Genomic DNA, 19,665 nt, shown 5'->3' on the forward strand with positions numbered 1-19,665 from the left:
GCATTTATTTTCCCATCTAGTTATAGAGAGGGATTACTCTTGGTTTTATTTTATTTTATTTATTTTTGCGGTACGCGGGCCTCTCACTGCTGTGGCCTCTCCCGTTGCGGAGCACAGGCTCCGGACGCGCAGACTCAGCGGCCGTGGCTCACGGGCCCAGCCGCTCCGCGGCATGTGGGATCCTCCCGGACCGGGGCACGAACCCGTGTCCCCTGCATCGGCAGGCGGACTCTCAACCACTGCGCCACCAGGGAAGCCCCTTGGTTTTATTTTTTAATAAATACTATAACACATTGTTCTGTGACTTTTCACTTTGTAATCCATCTTGAAAATCCTCCATGTCTTTCCATATAGCTATATCTCAATTATTTTATAGATATATTATCATTTTCACCATCGGTTGCCTATCGATGCACATTTAAATTATTTCTACTTTGTCCAATCATCAGTCTCTTTCCTTTAGATTCCTTCTGAGTTTTAACACCTCATTTGGAAATGCTTCCCTCTTCATAACCACATTTAAAAAATAAAACATATTCTTTTACAGATTTGCTTTACATTAACCTTTTAAATCTACTTTGAACTTTTTGCTTAAGATGTAAGATGGGGATTTAATATTATATTCCCCCCGGATGTTCGATTTTCTTGGCACCGCCCTCCCCAGTGGGCTTGAAATGCTGCTTTTAATTAGGATGTGCTGCATTTTGTACTGCACCTGCCGAGTTCTTCTACATCATCCACTGTTTCTGGCAGGGCAATGCCCTTGGTTTCAGGCAGAAGCATCACAAGAGCACCGCAGACAGATGCCAGGATACCTGTGGAACAGGAGAAAGGCGTTACGGTACCGGGAACGCACAGCCCCCCCTCACGGCCCCCTGCTCAGTCTGGAAGCCGCTGTGCTCGCTACCTGGACTCACCCTGCCCCGCAGCAGCCCTCTGGTCACCCTGCCCAGCGTTCCTCTGTCATGATTTCACAGGTTCTCAGCCTTCCTCAAACTCTAGACGGTTCCATCGCTCCTGTGCTCTTGGCATCCATCCATTCATTCACTCGTTTCACAATTTACTGAGGACCTACCAAGTGCCAAACACTCCGAGAAGCCCTCACCTCCTACTTCACAGGGAACATAGAAGCCACCAGTGAGGAGTCCCTCAGCCTCCTTTCACGGCACCCTGCCCCTCCCCTTCCTGCTTCCATCATGTGACACCCAAGACTTGTGCCCACATCTGCCCGAGAGCATCTCCTGGCGTCTTTGTGGGCTCCGCGCTGTAGTGATTCATCTCCCTCCAGTACCTTTAACCCATCAGTGGTCGCCTTGAAACATATTCAAATCTCTCCTCTTTAAAGAGCCTTCTATCAACCTCACCATCCTCCCTTCTTCCGTTCTTTAGAACCACAGTTCTTGAAACACCATCCTCTCCTATTTTCTACACATCTTCATATCCCAGCGCTGTGCTGGTAAATGTCTAACAGCCAGCTCTCCAGAAAATAGAGTCCTGATGTGCAGCAGCATTTCCCTGTTTCCGTGGTGTAAATACACCCATCGTGGATGCGAGCGATTCGAACCAGCAGTGTGACGTCGCGAGTGAGGCTCTGGGGAGATGGGCGGCAGCATCTCCACCATGGACTACGGTGGGCGCACCAGCCTCGGGGACAGATGCAGTAGAACTCAATGAATTAGGAACCGATGAGGTGTGCGTATTTATTACCTCTGTTTTTAATCTATTTTATATATTCCATTTTTAATGATGGATGTGTTTAAACTGGCTCAAAAATTCTTGAAAACTTGACAGTTGACCTTGGCGGACCAGAGTCACCTCCCACCTCCACCTGCCCTAATCCGGCTCTGCTCCATGTCCCCTCTGGCTTTGCTCCAGCCAGGTCGCCAGTTGCTGCCACCACCAGGTGCAGTGGCCCTGCTTCTCGTCTTTGCTGCCTGGTCCCGTGGCAGCTCTGACGGCTGGTGACCTCACCCGCTGTCCCCTGGCTTCCCTGCCCCACGCTCCCGGTTTCCCTCCTGCCCCTCTTGCATCCCTTCTCATCTCCTGGCTGGTTCCTCTCCCTCTGCTTATGCTGGATGCTCTGTCGTTCCTCAGGGCTCCGTCCTGGGCCCCCTTCTTTCCTCTCACTCTGTCCTGTTCCCTGTAGACGGGGTTTCGGTCACTCCCATGGTTTCAGTGGTTATCTACATCCAGATGGCTTCCAAACCTTCATCACAGGGCCACACTTTGCTCCCGACTCAGCTCATCAAACCTACTGGCCTCTCACCATTTCAACTTGGATTTCTCAGACGCACCTCATGCTACAAACAGCCCAAACAGTATCCCTCCGCGTCCTCCTGCAGACGGGCACCTCTGACATTCACTAAACTAGGGCTGGCCCCGCCACCTACGGTGCTGCCAGCCCGGAGGCCGGCTGCCAGCTCCCTGGTCCCTCTGGCCCTCGTCCCTTCAATCACCCCCTTTTGCCAATTCAACCTCCAATATGTTTTTGTGGATCCTTCCACTCCTCAACATTCTCAGTGCCATCACCCTAGACCCAGTCCTTAGGAAATCTCTTACCTGATTACACCAACGTTCTTTGAATCATCTCACCAATAGCATTGTCCCCCTCTAACTCACAGGCATACCTGCCATCAGAGTCATGTCTCTAAAATGCAAACCTGACACTGTTAACCCCGGCTTGAAACTCTGCTCTTTGGATAAAGAGCAGACCCTTTGCACGTCAGAGAAGACCCTCCATGGTCCGGCCCAGCTCACCTCCCCAGCTTCATCTCTCTTCAGGCCCCAACTTACACACTGCACTCTGTCCTTTAACTTCCTCTTACTCTAGGCCTTCCCGCTGCCTAGAGCACCAGCCTACATCCCTCACATGCATAATTCCTATTCAACCTCCACGCGGCCCCCTTGCTCCCTGACTCCACGGGGCTGGTGCTCCCTGTGATGTGCTCTCATGGCGCCCTTATTTATCACACTCCCCTGTGACTGTTTGGAAAGGCGGCTCCCTCCCCAGCCAGACTCTGCGAAGCAAGGGCCTGCCCTGCGGCACCAGCGCCCAGCTCCGCCAGCCGGGCTCACAGGCAAGCCCCGAACCTCGACGGCCTGGGCTGTCAGGCAGCTCTGTCCTGGTTGCACAGTGGCCTCTCTTTGCTTTTTCATGCTGGCCCAGAATCAATGCTGAGCTTGTTTATCAGATCCCGTGAAAGAGTCTGAAATGATCTTTTACGGAATCACTGGTGTCAGTCGATTAGAAGCCGACTTTATGGTCCCTAGCACAGCTGAAGGACTCCTGCATTCCTCCGGATGTATGCCCTCACGGATGCAATATTTTCATTGGAGCTTAAACTGCAGAGCAATGGGTAAAAAACCTCTACCGGGAGTAAGGAAGTGGAGGTGGAGGAAAGGTAGGTGAGCAAGGGGCAGCCGGCATCCTCTCTTGCTGAGGAGGGTATGAGATCTGGGCAGAAACAGCACTGGAGATGCACTGGACTGAATTACCCTAAGGGCCCCCCTATGCTATGGTTCTATCCCTTCATGAGTTTCATGAAGATTGAAGGTCGGAAGGAGGGTATGAACTTGAGGGGCATCGAAGAGGTTATGGTACGTGTCTACAAGGGCTTCTGTGTCTCTGATCTTTCGGCATGGCGTGCTTAGCATAAAGCACATGCAGATACAACACTGAGAGGCGTGGAGCACTTAACAATACAATTCGTTTAGGCTTGTTTTTAAACATACAGAAGGTCCTATTATTTGGTCCTATTTGGAAAATTACTGGTTATGTTCCACAATATTATAAAAAAGTTTCATAATATTTGATTTTAACTCAGAACCTCAACGAAGAAAGCTAAACTGAACACTTTTTTATAGCAACCCTTAATGTAAAGTAAATTTAAATGGTTTAGGGTCCACATTTCATGGTGGCTCCTCAAAACGGAAACAGCTGTTATAAAAAGAACAAATGGTTAAAATTGATATCCAGCCTGATGATCATTTTAGGTTCTATTAACGTGAAAATGTGGATGAGAGCATTTAAGAATAGGATATAAAGGGAGAACTTACCAAAGATGATAAGAGGTAGTTCTAGCCAAACGGCCGCTAAGCGGAAGAGCAGAAACGGGGCTATGATCCCCCCAAAGTCACATAAACCCGAACAGAGTGAAACTCCAAAGTTTCTGCAGAACAAAAAAATTGTTTTAAACAAAAAGTATTTGAATAAGTTCAAGATACGTAACATTTTCTGGTGTCTAAGTAACAGAGGAATTGTAACCATATTTCCCACTTCTCTGGCTTTTAACTTTGAAACTTTCTCCTCTCTCATACCCTAAGCGCATCATTTCCAACCTGCACCAGTTCACATCTGGCTAAAAGCTCAGTCACAGTGAGGCTAGCTGGGGGCGGGGGCGGGTCTACAGTATTGGTGGAGATCAATCTTCCATCAGCGGCTCACTCCCCAGCCTGCTCTGTGGCGCTTATGTGTCTCCCTGGCACCCCAGACTGGCAGTAAGGTGTGCTCAGGTATATTCCCCCAAGAAAGGAGGCCCATCTGCACTAGCTATGCACATTGTTTCATCTTGTCCTTCAACAACCGGCTGTGGAGTGTGGTCAGAACAGAGGCTGTAGCCTTTACACAGAGCGCTGCTGATGAAGGAAGATGTAACCCATGACGCAAGCACGCTACCCAGATTTTCTGATTTCAGGTCTAGTGCCTTTCCACAAACCCCCAACTGTGTATGAAGATATTGATGATAATAATGCAAAAAGAAGCTACAACTCAAAGCTTAGCTTTTCCATGGGCTGAATCCAGCCCAGGCTAATAGGTCACCAAGCTAAGAAAACTATTTCATAGTTTTTAAGTCAACTTCAAACATGCGGCTGCAGAATTACTTAGGAGAAACCACGATACAGATGTTGGAATTACCGTAATGTTGTTGGGTACAATTCTGAATTTACCAAATAAACAATTTCAAAGGCCATGGTTATGCCTAATCTTCCCAGGGTAGCAACAATGGTCCTCAACCAGGGTATTCCTGCAAAAACAGAAAATTTGGAAGGGTCTGCTTTCAATACAATTTTACAAAACAACAAAGGGCATTTGCTTAGTGTTCTCCCGGCCGTAAATCTGCTAATTTTAAGTGCAAACGATAGATACCTCCTAATATTGTAGCCCAAATTCAACAACAACAGCAACTGGGAGGACAGCTAGTATTTAGTGCACCAGCTGCCTTCCTGAGCAGGGTTGGGTTACGGAAATACAAGTCAAGGCGTTTGTTGAGAAGCCACTACCTTGAGAACAACGTTCCAAGCAGTGCTTTCCTAGAGGGCCTGAGCACACTGGCCTTCTGTCTGGAAGGTAGTCTCTGCCTGTGCCCTTGAAAACCATCACAGCAGTCTGACGCCCATTTGTCCTCTTTCTGTTCATACCCCTTAGTGATGACACACAGAATCACTGTTCCCAACAGACCAGGAAAAATCTGGACCTGAAACTGACTTTGGTTTCTAAAGCGCAGCACGGCTTCGAGAACTGAGGTCTCCGGGAGGAGACATCTCTGCCGTGCGTCATCACCAGGGCGTATGTCTTTCCTCATTTCCCTCATCCCAGGTCTTTCTACTTTGCCTATGAAATCATCCAGAAGGAGCCAGATTCTTTAATACTGATTTGTTCATTCATTTAAAAATGAACTGTTTTAGGGCTGCTTTGGTTACATGAGGAAACACTCCTTTCCTCCATAGTAACTAGTGGGAAATGCCAAATGTTCTCTACTAAATATTTTCTTTCTTTTGTGCTTTAAGGGAAGAAGGCATAAACCATTTTTGCTCTAAAAAGTCAGGGCTCTAAATTTCTGAAAAGTTGTACAGTTGATGCCATCCTTTTTTTTTAAATTGAAGTATAGTTGGTTTACAATGTTGTGTTAGTTTCTTCAGTTATACATATATATACATTCTTTTTCATATTCTTTTCCATTATGGTTTATCACAGGATGTTGAATGTAGTTCCCTGTGCTATACAGTAGGACCTTGTTGTTTATCCATCGTCTATATAATAGTTTGCATCTGCTAACCCCCAAATCCCACTCCATCCCTCCCCCTCCAACATAAGTCTGTTCTCTATGTCTGTGAGTGTGTTTCTGTCTCGTAGATAAGTTTGTTTGTGTTGTATTTTAGATTATACATATAAGTGATATCATATGGTATTTGTCTTTCTCTGTCTAACTTACTTCACTTAGTAGGATAATCTCTAGGTCCATCCATGTTGCTGAAAATGGCCTTACTTCATTCTTTTTTATGGCTGAGTAATATTCCATCGTATGCATATACCACATCTTCTTTATCTATTCATCTGTTGATGGACATGTAGATTGTTTCCACATCTTGACTACTGTGAATAGTGCTGCTATGAACATAGGGGTGCATGTATCTTTTTGAACAAAAGTTTTGTCTGAATATATACCTAGGAGTGGGACTGCAGGATCATACGGTAACAGGAACCTCATACTGTTTTCCATAGTGGCTGCATCAACTTACATTCCCACCAATAGTGTAGGAGGCTTCCCTTTTCTCCACACCTCCTCCAGCATTTGTTATTTGTAGACGTTTTAATGATGGCCTTTCTGACGGGTGTGAGGCGTTATCTCATTGCATCAATAGTTTTGATTTTATGCCATCCTTTCTTAGTAGACTTGGGTGAGGACATATGACCGCGTGAACAGCAGCTTATCTACTCTCCAAAGCAAAGCCAAGGGCGTTCAGCATATGCCTGACTTCCATCTTTGAAAAGGAAACCTTCTCCCTTTATACTCATATTTATTTATGCTTGCTCAGCACTAAATGGTCCTCTTGTCTTTTAGAATTATCACGCTTTCCTGAATATATAATTTTTTAGTAGAAAAGTAGGCATGAATGAGGAGGACGGGAGAAAGGATGAAGCTCAGTAGATTTACGTGTTTTTTTTTTTTTTTTTTGCTGCACCACACAGCATGCAAGATCTTAGTTCCCTAACCAGGGATCGAACCCGTGCCCCTTGCAGTGGAAACGAGGAGCCCTAACCACTGGACCGCCAGGGAATTCCCCTTCTGTGTGTTCTCTTTAGAGAATATTCAACCAATAAAAAAGCTAAAACTCATTAAATAAAACAGTTGCCTAGGAGGGCAAGCAAAGAAAAAGAGGGTTCCAGAATCCAGATCGTTGCTGGGAGGCTCCAGTTTGCTATATGTTGATTGCAAACTGGCCGGGGACGTCCTGGTGTCCTTGATGTTTTTCCCAGCTGAGGACACCTGCAGTACTCCCATTAACGTCACACCAGGGACTGAACAACAGCAGAGTCGTGCTGATGCACTGGGCCCGCCATCTGCTCTGGCCCAGTTGTAAACAAGTGTTTTATTTAGCCTTTACTTTTTCATTAAGGCCAGGGAGGGGGACTAGGAAATGCATTCCACCCCCTCCTTCAGCGAGCAGGTGGTGCGGTGCCAGATGCTGGGGAACGTAAGTGGCAACTGGCGCTCAGATTCCCTGGGTCCCGGCCTGACCAGGCAACCTCTCGCTGCTCTCAGGCTGCTGAGAAGAACGCTGTTGGCTCCCGTGGAAAGAATTTGATTACCCAGGTTAGGTTCTTAAGCTATAGTTTTTTCTACTGAATCACGACAGCTCTACAAGTGAGTCCCACTGACAACTTCCGTGACAATTTAAGTTTATAACTGACTGCGGAAAAACAAACACAAACAAAAACCAAGAAACCAAATTAAAACACACACACACACACACACCCTCCCCCCCCCATGAGAAATGTATGTGGTTAGCTCCATGAGTACAGATAAATAGCTAGTGAATTCAGTAAAACGTTAAGAAAATGCTGTCAGGTTTTCTCAAGGCCCTCAACTCTTTCTAAGAAGTAAAGGCCAGTATCTAACTGCACGGGGACAGAGATTTTGTTGAAATGTGTAACAAAAGAGAAGTCCCAAAGGCACTGCACTGCTCATTTTAACTAAAGGGTAAAATGAAAACAGTTCATAGGAGGTGGAAGTTATGTATGACTATTACGTATGCACATAAAAACTTCTGATTATCCCTGGAATATGCTAAGTTCACCCTGGAGCGGCAACAGACATCTTTCCGGTAGCAATGGCAGAAAACAACAAGTTAAGAATGAGGATTGAAACTGAAACTACCTCCCATGAACTCCTGAGAACACAGAGAAAGAAAGTCCCTCTGATGGGGATTTGGTCAAGCTGGTAGAGATTACTGAGAATAATACCTCAATTTTTGAAGAAAGGATGCAGGATTTTAAACCAACACAATTTTACATCTCCTCTGAATGCACCATCTGCTCTGAGTTCTGAAATAAAATGTAGTGAAAATTCCTAGTAAGTAAGATAAACAGACTTACTTTTTACTTAAAGAGAAAAGTCCAAGACAACTTTTTCATTTCAAAAAGACCCAAACTGCCGAGTGTGTAGCCATCTTGAATAAAGTCAAATTAAAGATGGCAGGTGAGTATGGATTTCGAAAGCTCTTTATTTTTCAGGCTTTAATTAGAGTTAAAAAACTGGGGTCAGAAACAGTGAGTCTTAGATGAGGATACAGCCTGAAAGCCTTTCTTTTCCAGAAGTTCATTCTTCAGACCATGAAAAGTCATGCTTAGTGGATGGAAAGTTGGTTAAACCGTTTTCTCTGAGATAAGTTTAGAGCTGATTCCCCTAGAAGGCTACTCAGTATTCTCTTCAGGGGCAGTCATCCTGGTGATGATGTCAAGAAAGGCTGAGAGGAAAAGTCTTTCTAATGTTAATTCAACAGCCCAAGTAACCAAGTCCCAAAGTTCCCGTAAGTGGAAGTAAGGATGTCAACTCAAGCAAGAAACCTCTGCTAATATTTGGTATTCACACACAGCATTAGGGATTTTTTTTTTCAGTGTTCTTTTTTTTTTTTTTAACATCTTTATTGGGGTATAATTGCTTTACAATGGTGTGTTAGTTTCTGCTTTATAACAAAGTGAATCAGTTATACATATACATATGTTCCCATATCTCTTCCCTCTTGCGTCTCCCAGCATTAGGGATTTGAACTTATTCTTAGCAGTCAATTATGACCAGCGTGTGACTATAAAAGCGGCCGAATCTGCAGAATATACAAATAAAAATGTATCCAGAATAAGAGCAATTCATTTTCAATGTTGCTAAGAACAATTCTAAGGCTTAAATTGGGAAATTCTGTCTACAAAATAAAACTGATCGGACCAAACAGAAAAATCTATTCTTTGCCTTATATTTTCTAATATATGAGAGTGTTCTCTATAAAATAGCTTGATTCTCACCCCCTTAGTTACTTCAATATTGGTTTGGACATATGATCTTCAATGATTTCTGGGATCATGCTGAATGCAACACACATTAAAGTCATCCCAGTCAGTCTAAGGCCAGAGAAGATCTTCTGGGGAAAGTTACGTAATGGAAAGATGGGCCACACTTCAGTCATTAATCTTTCTCTCCACTTTCCTAACTTCATATGCAGTGAATACGTAATTAATATTTGATTCCTGTTCCAGATGCAATGAGAACAGATGACGTTGTCTTAGGGAACTACATTTAAAAATTAAACCTAAAACGAAAAAGTGCCAAAGTAAAACAGAAAGAACAGTGAAGTCTCCAATGTTCCTGATCTGTCACCTTCTACTAAATTGTGCATAATTCCCGAGGACAGAAATTATGTCTGTCTTGTTCACTGCACTACCTCTATTCTTAGTTTACTGGCAGAAATTAATAGACACTAAATAGATGCGCATTGGCCAATAGCTTCCCCAGCTCTTATAATGTGTTAACTCAATGTGGTAGGTTAAATAGTGTTCCCCAAAACCAGAACCTCAGAATGTGACCTTATTTCAAAATAGGGTCTTTGCAGATATAATGGTTAAGTTAAGGCACAGAGATGCAGAGAAGGTCATGTGAAGATGGAGGCGGAGATTGGAATGATGTCAAGGAATGCCAAGGATGGCTGGCAACCACCAGAAGCTAGGAAGAGGCAGGGAAGGATCCTCACCTAGAGCCTTCAGAGAGAGCATGGCCTGGCCCACACCTGGATTTCAGACTCCCAGGCTCCAGGTGTGTGAGAGAATAAACTTCTGTGTTGCGAGCCACCCAGTTTGTGGCACTTTGTTACAGCAGCGCTAGGAAACTAATACGCTCAAGAAAAATGAGATAAATGTAAACAGTCAGTTGTTTATCATCAACCATTCCAGTATGACAGGACTTCACATCTTTTTTCCACCCTTCTCTTCTGAAGATGGGCATTTCTGTAATTTTATTTAAATAGGTAGGGTCTATCTGATGTTTTGGGATTTCATAAATCCTTATTTAATTAATAAACTCATCTGTAAATGTCTGTTTCGACTTCCACAGTTTTATCAGTTCTTCCCTGATCCGCAGAGGATCCGCAAAGGAAAAGGCAGCTTCTCTTGTGCTGACACAAAGAACTAACAGGGACTCCAGCTCTGCCAGCCACCTCCCACCCCACACCTCCTGAAATGCTGAAATAATAGATCTGCTCTAAAACACGCGTTCCCTGGGAGTTTGAAAGGCTTCCTCTGTCCAGTGCCTGCTGTGTTCTGAGGCAGAGATAACCGGCTTTCCATTAACAGTGTATTTGGAGTCACTGACAACCTCTGTACCATACACCGGTCATCAAACGCCCCCCTCCCCATTTAACTCTGAAACATCTCTGAAATCACTGTCTCCCATTCAGGCCCGACTGCCACGACCTTGATTCCTGCTCTCAGCCTCTCTCCTCCTCATTGCCATTGTCCAAACTGCAACAGCCACTTGGAGGCCACCTGTCCTCCACCTGAAGCTCACAAGACCACGCCCAAGCTCTTGGCTCGGCCTTGGCTGTGAGGCCGTCTCCACTGGTGACAGATGATCCCTCAGCCTCCTTGCCAGGATATTCCTGTGATAACAAAGAACGTTTGGTTCCCGAACCATCAAAGGTGGTGCGTACTTCTGAGAACCATGCTTTCCTTTGCAAAATCACTCCTAGCCTTCCCCTCTGTCGGGCACATTTCTCTTCCTTCTTCATACGTGCCTAGTTTTCACCTCTGGGAAGCTTCTCCTGACTAGCCCCATGGATTCATCACTTCTTGCACCTTTTTTCTCCTATTTCTAAATCTTGTAAATCATTCTATTAGTTCATTTATCACAGTTTGCTGTGAGAGCATTGAAGTGTCTATATTCCTCACTAGGTTGTCAACCTTTTGAAGTCAAGACGTGTTTTCCTTCCCTTTGCAACCTCAGTGTTTCACATGGGATTGGCCACGTGGAAGAAATGTGAAACAGGGTCAATGATATCACAAAATTAAGTTGGATAAAGGTGATCAAAAATAAACGACATGAATTCCACTCCTGGGTCTATATCCAAGAAAAAACCAAAAACACTAATTTGAAAGGATACATGTACCCCTATGTCCACAGCAGTATTTTTACAATAGCCAAGAAGCAACCTAACTGTCCATCAACAGATAAATGGATAAAGATGTGGTATATATATATATATATATATATATATACACACACACACACACACACACATACAATGGAATACTACTCAGCCATAAAAAAGAATGAAATTTTGCCATTTGCAGCAACATGCATGGACTTGGAGGGCATTATACTAAATGAAATATGATATCACTTATCTGTGGAATCTAAAAAATACAAAAAACTAGTGAACATGACAAAAAAGAGGCAGACTCACAGATATAGAGAACAAACTAGTGGGTTACCACTGGGGAGAGGAAGCGGGGAGGGGCAACATGGGGTAGGGGATTAAGAGGTACAAACTATTAGGTATAAAGTAATCTACAAGGATATATTGTACAACACGGGGAATATAGCCAGTATTTTATAATAACTATAGATGGAGTATAACCTTTAAAAATTATGAATCGCTATATTGTACACCTGAAACTTATAGTATTGTACATCAACTATACTTCAATTAAAATTTTTTAAAAAGTAGACTACATCACTCCAAGCTAGATTTCTCACATCTATTTCATCCATAAAAGAACTGAGAAATGGAGAAAACAGAAAAATCTATAGAACCAATCTTTTATACTCAAAGTAGTTAGGCTGGTTAGGCAGAAAACAGAGTGACATCACTAGAGCACGACTGGCACTACGATCTTGATGCTATGGTCCATTTTCTAAAGACAAGTTCTCCATTCTTGATTATTTTAAGATTTTTTTCAAGTTCTTGGCTGCCAAACAGACTTAGGGGACAATTACCTTCTGGTAAGAACGCAGTGACAAGACATGCCACTCCTGCCACTATATTGCTTGCCGCAAAGGGTAGGCGCCGACCAAAACGCTCAATGGTTAGTAAGATCAAGAGGGCTCCTGGCAGTTCCACAACTCCCGAGATGAAAAAGTCGATATAGAGGTTGCCTCCTGTAATTCCCAGGCGCATGACAAGTCCTTGATAAACCACTGCACTTGTGAACCTGGAGCAACATTGAAAGACAAGGGAGAACAAGTAAGAGATAACTTCAACCTGATCTGAAGGACGGGATGCATTGTAAATTTGACACAAGGTTTTGAATCCATCACAAGTCAAACTTACCAAGCAAACATAAGTATAAGTGTGCACTTCCTCATTTGGGGAGTTCTCACCAGATCTAAAAAGGATGGATTACTAACTTCCTCATCTGTAACAGTGATCTATATAAGATAGAAGCAGATTTCAGTAGCAATATACAGCAAGAGACATCTGCATATTATAGATTTGTCATTGACCAGATTCAAAGCTACCAGATGATCTTACTGAACAGACCAGGGTCTTTCGTTATTACATCTTAAAACCTGAGAATAAGAAGTTTGATTCTCTAGCCTTTGTAAGAGGTCAAATTCACCAAGATGTACTTGCTGCATTGAGAATCTATTCTTACGGTAATACCAGCAGTACCATGTGCTCTGAGTAAACAAGGATGAAAGGTGTGTTCTAAAGTACAATACACTTGTGCATTTATTAAATTGGAGAAAATAAGCATAAGACTGGTGAGAGCAGTTCCAAACAAGTTCCTTTATCCATTAAATCCTCAAACCTTAAGTTGCCAAATAAGCTAGAATAACGGTAAGTTCCCGAACAAGCGTGGCACCAAAGGTATCTTTTTGCTTCTGTCCATTTACTGGAATCCGGCATCTTTTTGATCCAGGAAAATTCAGCTCGGCTCTATTTGGCCATCCAAGAAGTTGGTCTTTTCTTTAATTCGATTAAACCAATATTGCTGTTTGCCTCCTATGTATAAGGCACTGTAAGGGAAACAAAGCTGGACATACCCACTGCTTCTAGTCCTGTGTGCCAAAGGGATCATAACTCAGTCCCCTTGAAGTGACCACTGCTTCACGTTTCCATGCACTTGCATATTCTGTTACTTCTGCTTGAAGAGTCCTTATACCTCCCCAGTCCTGATGTCCCTGCCACTGGGAGGTCTTGGGAACTGTCGATCCCCAGTGTGTGCCTCTACTTACCAGACTTCTATCATAGCCCATACGCAACTGCATGCCTTTACGGGTCTACTTATTTTTCTCCCTGCATGAGCTCTGGAGGTCTTGGAGGGCACCAAGCAAAGTGCTTGGTGTTCAGCCAGTGTTTGGGTGATGACTGAATGTTGCGACAGGAAGTCAAATGCCATGGCCACGTCTGTTCCCTCAGACTATAGCCCTCGGTCTTTGTCCTTCTGTTAAGTGAGAACCCTGGCTAGCAAAAACAGGACCCTCACTGTCTGTTTACTCAACTCCAGATCCGGTCCAGAATGACTGAAAATCTAGGCAACTTTTCCCCAAGACTTTGAGTCAAAAGTCCCTCTACCAGCAGTCATAGGAATTTGACTTAAATTCACGCGGAGAGTACAATACCTTGTCAATCACCTGTTCTAAACATTACGCTCAACAGGTCAACCAAAGCTGCATATCTGCTGCCTATGCTTGCCCCAAGGAAAGGCACACACACAGAAAAAGACTGAAAAATGGATGTCTTTAGATCACTTTCTTTTCCTAAGTCTTTCCAGTACTGTATTTCTTCTATACCAAGACACACACTCTTCACAGCTGAAAAATCTCAAAATTAGGACGTGTCCTACAACTCGGCTGATAAGAAAGCAATGTGCCCAGTTTCAATAGCATGGTTTTTCTTACTGAGTGTTGCATAAAATGATGATGTGTCTCAAAATTAATAGTATCTAGGGATCAATGAAGCAATATTAGTAGTTACCATAGCAACGCCAGTAGAAAACTGCTAACTGATTCCACCATCCATTCTTTTCATCTCCCTTTTGATAACAGAACCCATGGAATTTTAGTTGGGGGCATGGCAGCCTAGCTAAAGTCATATCTTCTAGCCTCTCTTTCAACCACGGGTGGCCCAGTGACTAAGATCTCAGCAATGAGGTGGGAGCAGAAGCCACGTGTACAAGCTCTGTGCCCCATCCTTTAAAAAGGAAATGGCTTGCTCTTCATTCACTGTCTTCCCTTCCTGAAGGATGGAAGAAGACAATGCTGGTGAAATGGCTTTGATTATACAACCTATTGCAGGCGAAGATGGAGAAACAAGATAAATGGAACCTGGGTCCTAGAGGACCTCATGGAACAGAGCTGCCTTAAGCGCCGAGCTACTCAACGCTGGGTGGGCATGTTAAAGAAAAAGAAACTTTTCTCTCTTTTGTCACTGTATTTTTGCGGTGTTTCAGCAGCAAGTCGACCTGTACTGTCACTAATACAATTCTTATTAAAATGTTCCCTGAGCTAATCCTCGAAATTCTGAGACCCCTACCTTCACCTTTGCTGCTCCAAAAATAAAGCAGAAATACCGTAAGTGAAAGAACTTAGTCTATCACAATACAGTTGGCTCTTCACACCCACAGGTTTTGCATCTGTGGATTCAACCAACCGTGGGACCTGTGACTGGTTGAATGAGTGGATGCAGAACATGTGGACACAGAGCATCAACTGAGACCCATTCTATGCAAGGGCCTTGAGCATCCGAGGATTTTGGTATCTGCAGAGGGTTGTGGAACCAATATTCCACAGATACCAAGGGATGACTGTATATTATTACATGGTAGGTCATCAAAATGTTTTTCACAATTAGTTTCTATATATTGCCCACATTAAAATGGCTAACTTCTATGGAGTGTGCAATATTTCTTAGATTCTGGGCTAAGTACTTGACATGAATTATTTCATTTAATTCTCATCAAGACTCTCTAAAGTTAGTACTTTTATTGATCCTATTTTATAGACAAGAAAAACAAGGCTTAAGACACTAAGGATTCATTAGAAGGAAGGTGGCTAAGCTAGGATTTGAAATCGAGGAAGTTGATGGAGAGCCTCTGTTCTTAATCCTCTCACTGCATTGCTGACTGTATAAAAAGCTTTTTATTCCAGAAAATCTCTTTGTAGTTGACGGTGACTTCTGTATAATTTTAAAGAAGGATATTATGCATTTGACCAAGTATTTAATCTTTAGTTAAAACACTGTTTTATGGAAAAGTTGGCCTTGATTAAAATAATTTAGATTTTGAGGACCTTTAAATTCAAGATTAAAACCACTCATCATATGAGAGCCATTTTCCTCCATGAATGTATCACTTATTCCAGTGATTCTCATCTTTTCACTTAGGGTTTTTCCACAACTTAGACCTGGGTCATGTTCATCTCAGACTGTTCTCTTCTCTCCAGGGAGAGCCGACAGCTCTGCTCACGTACACACATGTACATCACTGTTCACTCAGAGCACACAGATAGGGACGATCCTTTCTTTTCAAAAGCAATATTCAAAACAATTTATTATGGACTCTCTTTTATTTCCTCTTCAATCTTATTTTCTGCCTATAGCCATGACTCGTATGTCTTAGATAAGACTGAACAAATTACTTTCATTCTGGTCCATCCAACGTCAACATCCCAGAGTTTAAGGGAACTCAAACTTCACATATTTCAAGATCTCTAGTCAATTCAGATAGATAATTTGACACTTAAATACCTTTGTAGATTTTTCAGCTCTTCATGGTTCTTAACTCTTTCTAACTCATAAAATAAATATCTCTTGCTCTGTAGATGTCACTTTTTCCTGAGCAGGTCTCCAGGCTAGTTAAGTTACTACATGACCACAGAATTATGACATGTTAAATTTTGACAAGACCATAGAGCTCTGATGGTCTAACCCAGCAAACTTTTTCTGCAAAGGGCCAGATAGTAAGTACTTTTGGTTGTGTGAGCTATCAGGCCTCTGCTGCAACTACTTAACCGTGCCACTGCTCTGTGAAAGCAGCCATAAGTGGATATATAAATGGATGGCTGTGGCTGGATTCCAATAAAATTTTATTTACAGAACAGGCAGCAAGCCAGGTCTGGCCTGCAGGCGGCAGACTGCCAACCTCTGAACTAGAGGGTTAGTGCTGGGCGAACTTATACAGGTACTGTTATTTCCATTACAGGGAAGAAGAAGTTTAGGCACAGGAAAGCTAAGTAGTTAACCCAACAAAGACAGACAAGGAGTAGTTGAACCAGGAAGTTGCTACCTGAGTCTGTACTGCTCACCATTATGCTGTACTGTGTCTGCAGAGTATAATATTTATTTTATTGCTTAAAAGTATGCTTGTATCATATCATTAATGGTTCTCAGAGATAGTGGGATTAAGGTGGTTTTTACTTTCTTCTTTTGGGCTATAAATATTCTCTTAAAATTAAGATTTGGGGCTTCCCTGGTGGCGCAGTGGTTGAGAATCTGCCTGCTAATGCAGGGGAGACGGATTCGAGCCTTGGTCTGGGAGGATCCCACATGCCGCGGAGCAACTAGCCCCGTGAGCCATGACTACTGAGCCTGCGCGTCTGGAGCCTGTGCTCCGCAACAAGAGAGGCCGCGATAGTGAGAGGCCCGCGCACCACAATGAAGAGTGGCCCCCGCTTGCCACAACTAGAGAAAGCCCTCGCACAGAAACGAAGACCCAACACAGCAAAAATTAATTAAGTAATTAATAAACTCCTACCCCCAACATCTTAAAAAAAAAAAGAAAGAAAGGATATCCTAAGTACACTCAGCAAAAGTTAACCGTTGAATCTGGGTAATAGGGGTATAGAAAATATTTCATTATTAAAAAAAATTAAAATTTAAACCTACATTACTTTTGCAGCAAGAAAAGATAACTCACTTTTAAAGCAATGGATTTAAATTAGACATTATGCACCTTTTTTTGTCGTTGACTCAGTATCACTCTCCCTTTCTTTTTCTTAGTAGAACCCCCCCACTACACCATCCCCCCCACACACACACATACTTCATCAATTCGTGTTGTCAGGGAAGCTGACTCTGTGTCCAATTGTAGGCGGATGTCTGATCATCTGAGGGTAATTCTATCCTTTATGTCAGTGACTGGGCACATGACCCATTCTGAACCAATGAGGGATAGACATGTGATCGAATTTGAACCAATGAGAAAAAGGGCTTCTGGGAAAGTCCTTCATTGCCTTTAAGACAGAGGCATCCGAGGAATCTTCTCTCTCTCCCCTCAGGGAATTAATGAGGAAAGAGTGGGCTCAAATAGATCTTAGCAGCCATCCTACCCCCAGGAGAGAAGCCGAGTGGAGGGTGGAGGAGGGGAGGAAACCATGGCTCAGTGTGGAGACCAAGGTCTAAACAACCCTGGACGCTGTTCTATCTCAAGAATCCCAGATCCAGGAGCCTGGAGCTGTGCTCACTGTCTAAGCCCATGTAGGTTGGTTTTCTGTTACTTGTTGTCAAAAGCAGAATTATCTGGAGAATTCAGTCCAGAACAATGCTTTTGCATAACAACTGAATACTTTAGGCAAAATAATTTTGCATTAAAGAATGAAAATCATTGTTTCACTACTCAAATTTACTCCATAAAAATATTTAGTATTAGTCTTCATTTCAAACTTTTAACATTTATTAGAATCAAGCAGTCACATGATCTCTGCTTTTCCTAAGCACAAGTTCAATGCCTAGTATATATCCTACACCAACAGAATATGAAGTGTTGATAGCAACTGAAGGTAATCGAGACCATAAAACCAATTTTCCCCATTCAGTAAATGAAAGGATTAATAGTGCTTCCAAGCAAGTATTTTGCCAGTTTAAGAACAAATCCAGCTGGTCTTTGATTTACTAACACGCTCTCTACAGTGACGCAGATATTCTGAAAGATGACCCACTTTCTGGGTGTCCAAAGACCTTGAGAGACTACAAGCCGTATCTTGGATGGAATTCATCCAGGAAAGTCTTGGCAACTCCTGTGTAGTAACTGTTGCAGCTCTATTCTTTTACAACAACTTCTAGCTCTATATTTTTAAATTAAATCATGCTTATTTTCTATTGCCAAAGCGTTACCAGATTTTGCATAGCCTGAGTCAGATACAAAAGAATAGAAATGCTATGTCAGGTTATTATAGATAGATAGATTTTTAAATTTGCTTTACTGAAATATAATTTATGTCCAGTAGACTTCAGCAATTTTAAGTTACATTTCAATGAATTTTGGCAAATGTGTGGAGTCATATAACCACCGCTGCCGTCATGATGTGGAATATCTCCATCGCCCCCAAAAGTTTCCTCCTGTCTCTTTGCAGTCAATTCCCTGCCCCCAGCTTTGGCCCCTGGCAAACCCTCATCTCCGTTTTGTCATTACAGTTTGCCTTTCTAGAATTTCATATAAATGGAACCATGCACAATGTTATCTTTCGTATCTAGCTTGGCATTGTATTTTGTCACACATTTATCCATCTAAGTGGTGTCTGCCTGCTTTCATTAGGAGCAAAGGAAGATGGGAAATGCTCCTGGCAACATCTGTCTGTTTGGAGTCTTGTTACCTAGTAATGACACTCGTTGAAAAAGGGGTGGCTCACAGGTAAACTGTACATGCTGGTGCCCCGACACTCATTTACTGAACTAATGGCTATTTGCTCTATTTGACTCTTAAGTGTCTTTTAATTCTGCCAAGACTTTTGTTTTACATCAACAATGATGTTAAAAGCATACTTTAGTCATCTTTTTTTGATTAGTTCAGCTCTATTTACAATTCTTTCTGGTGCCTTTCTGAAACACTTTTTGAAGTTGACATTTTAATTTAAATTGCCAAGAAAGAGAAAGACATTGTAAATAACAATGTTATAAATATGGTGTTCAGAGCTCTCCTGACATGGGATTGGTTTCTGGTCAACAAACAAACTTCTTGTTACCCAAGGGGAAAGGCAGGGAGGGATAAATTAGGAGATTGGGATTAACATATATACACTACTATGTATATAAAATAGATAACCAACAAGGACCTACTGTACAGCACAGGGAACTATACTCAATATTTTGTAATAACTTATAAGAGCAAAGAATCTGAAAACAAAAAAGGTACATGTGTATGTAAAACTGAATCACTTTGCTGTACACCTGAAACTAACACGACATTGTACAGCAACTATATTTCAATACAAAATAATTTTTTTAAAAAAGAGAGAGACGACCAGCCAGGGTCTAGCTAGAGCTGTTGTATTTTAGTCGGAACATTTTCTTACCCACGCATTATTTAAACTCTCATCAGTAGCATATGAATAGCACATACACCTCACCTCAACTTACATAGCAGAGGGTGAAAGATTTCCACAGTCCTCAGTAACAGCA

General features: G+C 42.7%; 1 protein-coding gene across 2 annotated transcripts in view; it reads right to left on the bottom strand.

Annotated features, from left to right (window-relative positions):
- Positions 1-19,665, bottom strand: part of SLC22A3 (solute carrier family 22 member 3) — an 88,800-nt gene that overhangs the window by 4,911 nt on the left and 64,224 nt on the right. For both annotated transcript variants that reach the window (XM_067701610.1, XM_067701609.1), the window contains exons 6-10: positions 12,598-12,695; positions 12,264-12,478; positions 4,916-5,024; positions 4,057-4,169; positions 716-815 (exon numbers count right to left, since the gene is read on the bottom strand). In XM_067701610.1, the coding sequence (XP_067557711.1) occupies positions 716-815; positions 4,057-4,169; positions 4,916-5,024; positions 12,264-12,478; positions 12,598-12,695 (635 nt within the window). The remainder of the gene's footprint in view (positions 1-715; positions 816-4,056; positions 4,170-4,915; positions 5,025-12,263; positions 12,479-12,597; positions 12,696-19,665) is intronic.

Source organism: Pseudorca crassidens, chromosome 13 (genome assembly GCF_039906515.1).
Source record: "Pseudorca crassidens isolate mPseCra1 chromosome 13, mPseCra1.hap1, whole genome shotgun sequence".
NCBI lineage: Eukaryota > Metazoa > Chordata > Mammalia > Artiodactyla > Delphinidae > Pseudorca > Pseudorca crassidens.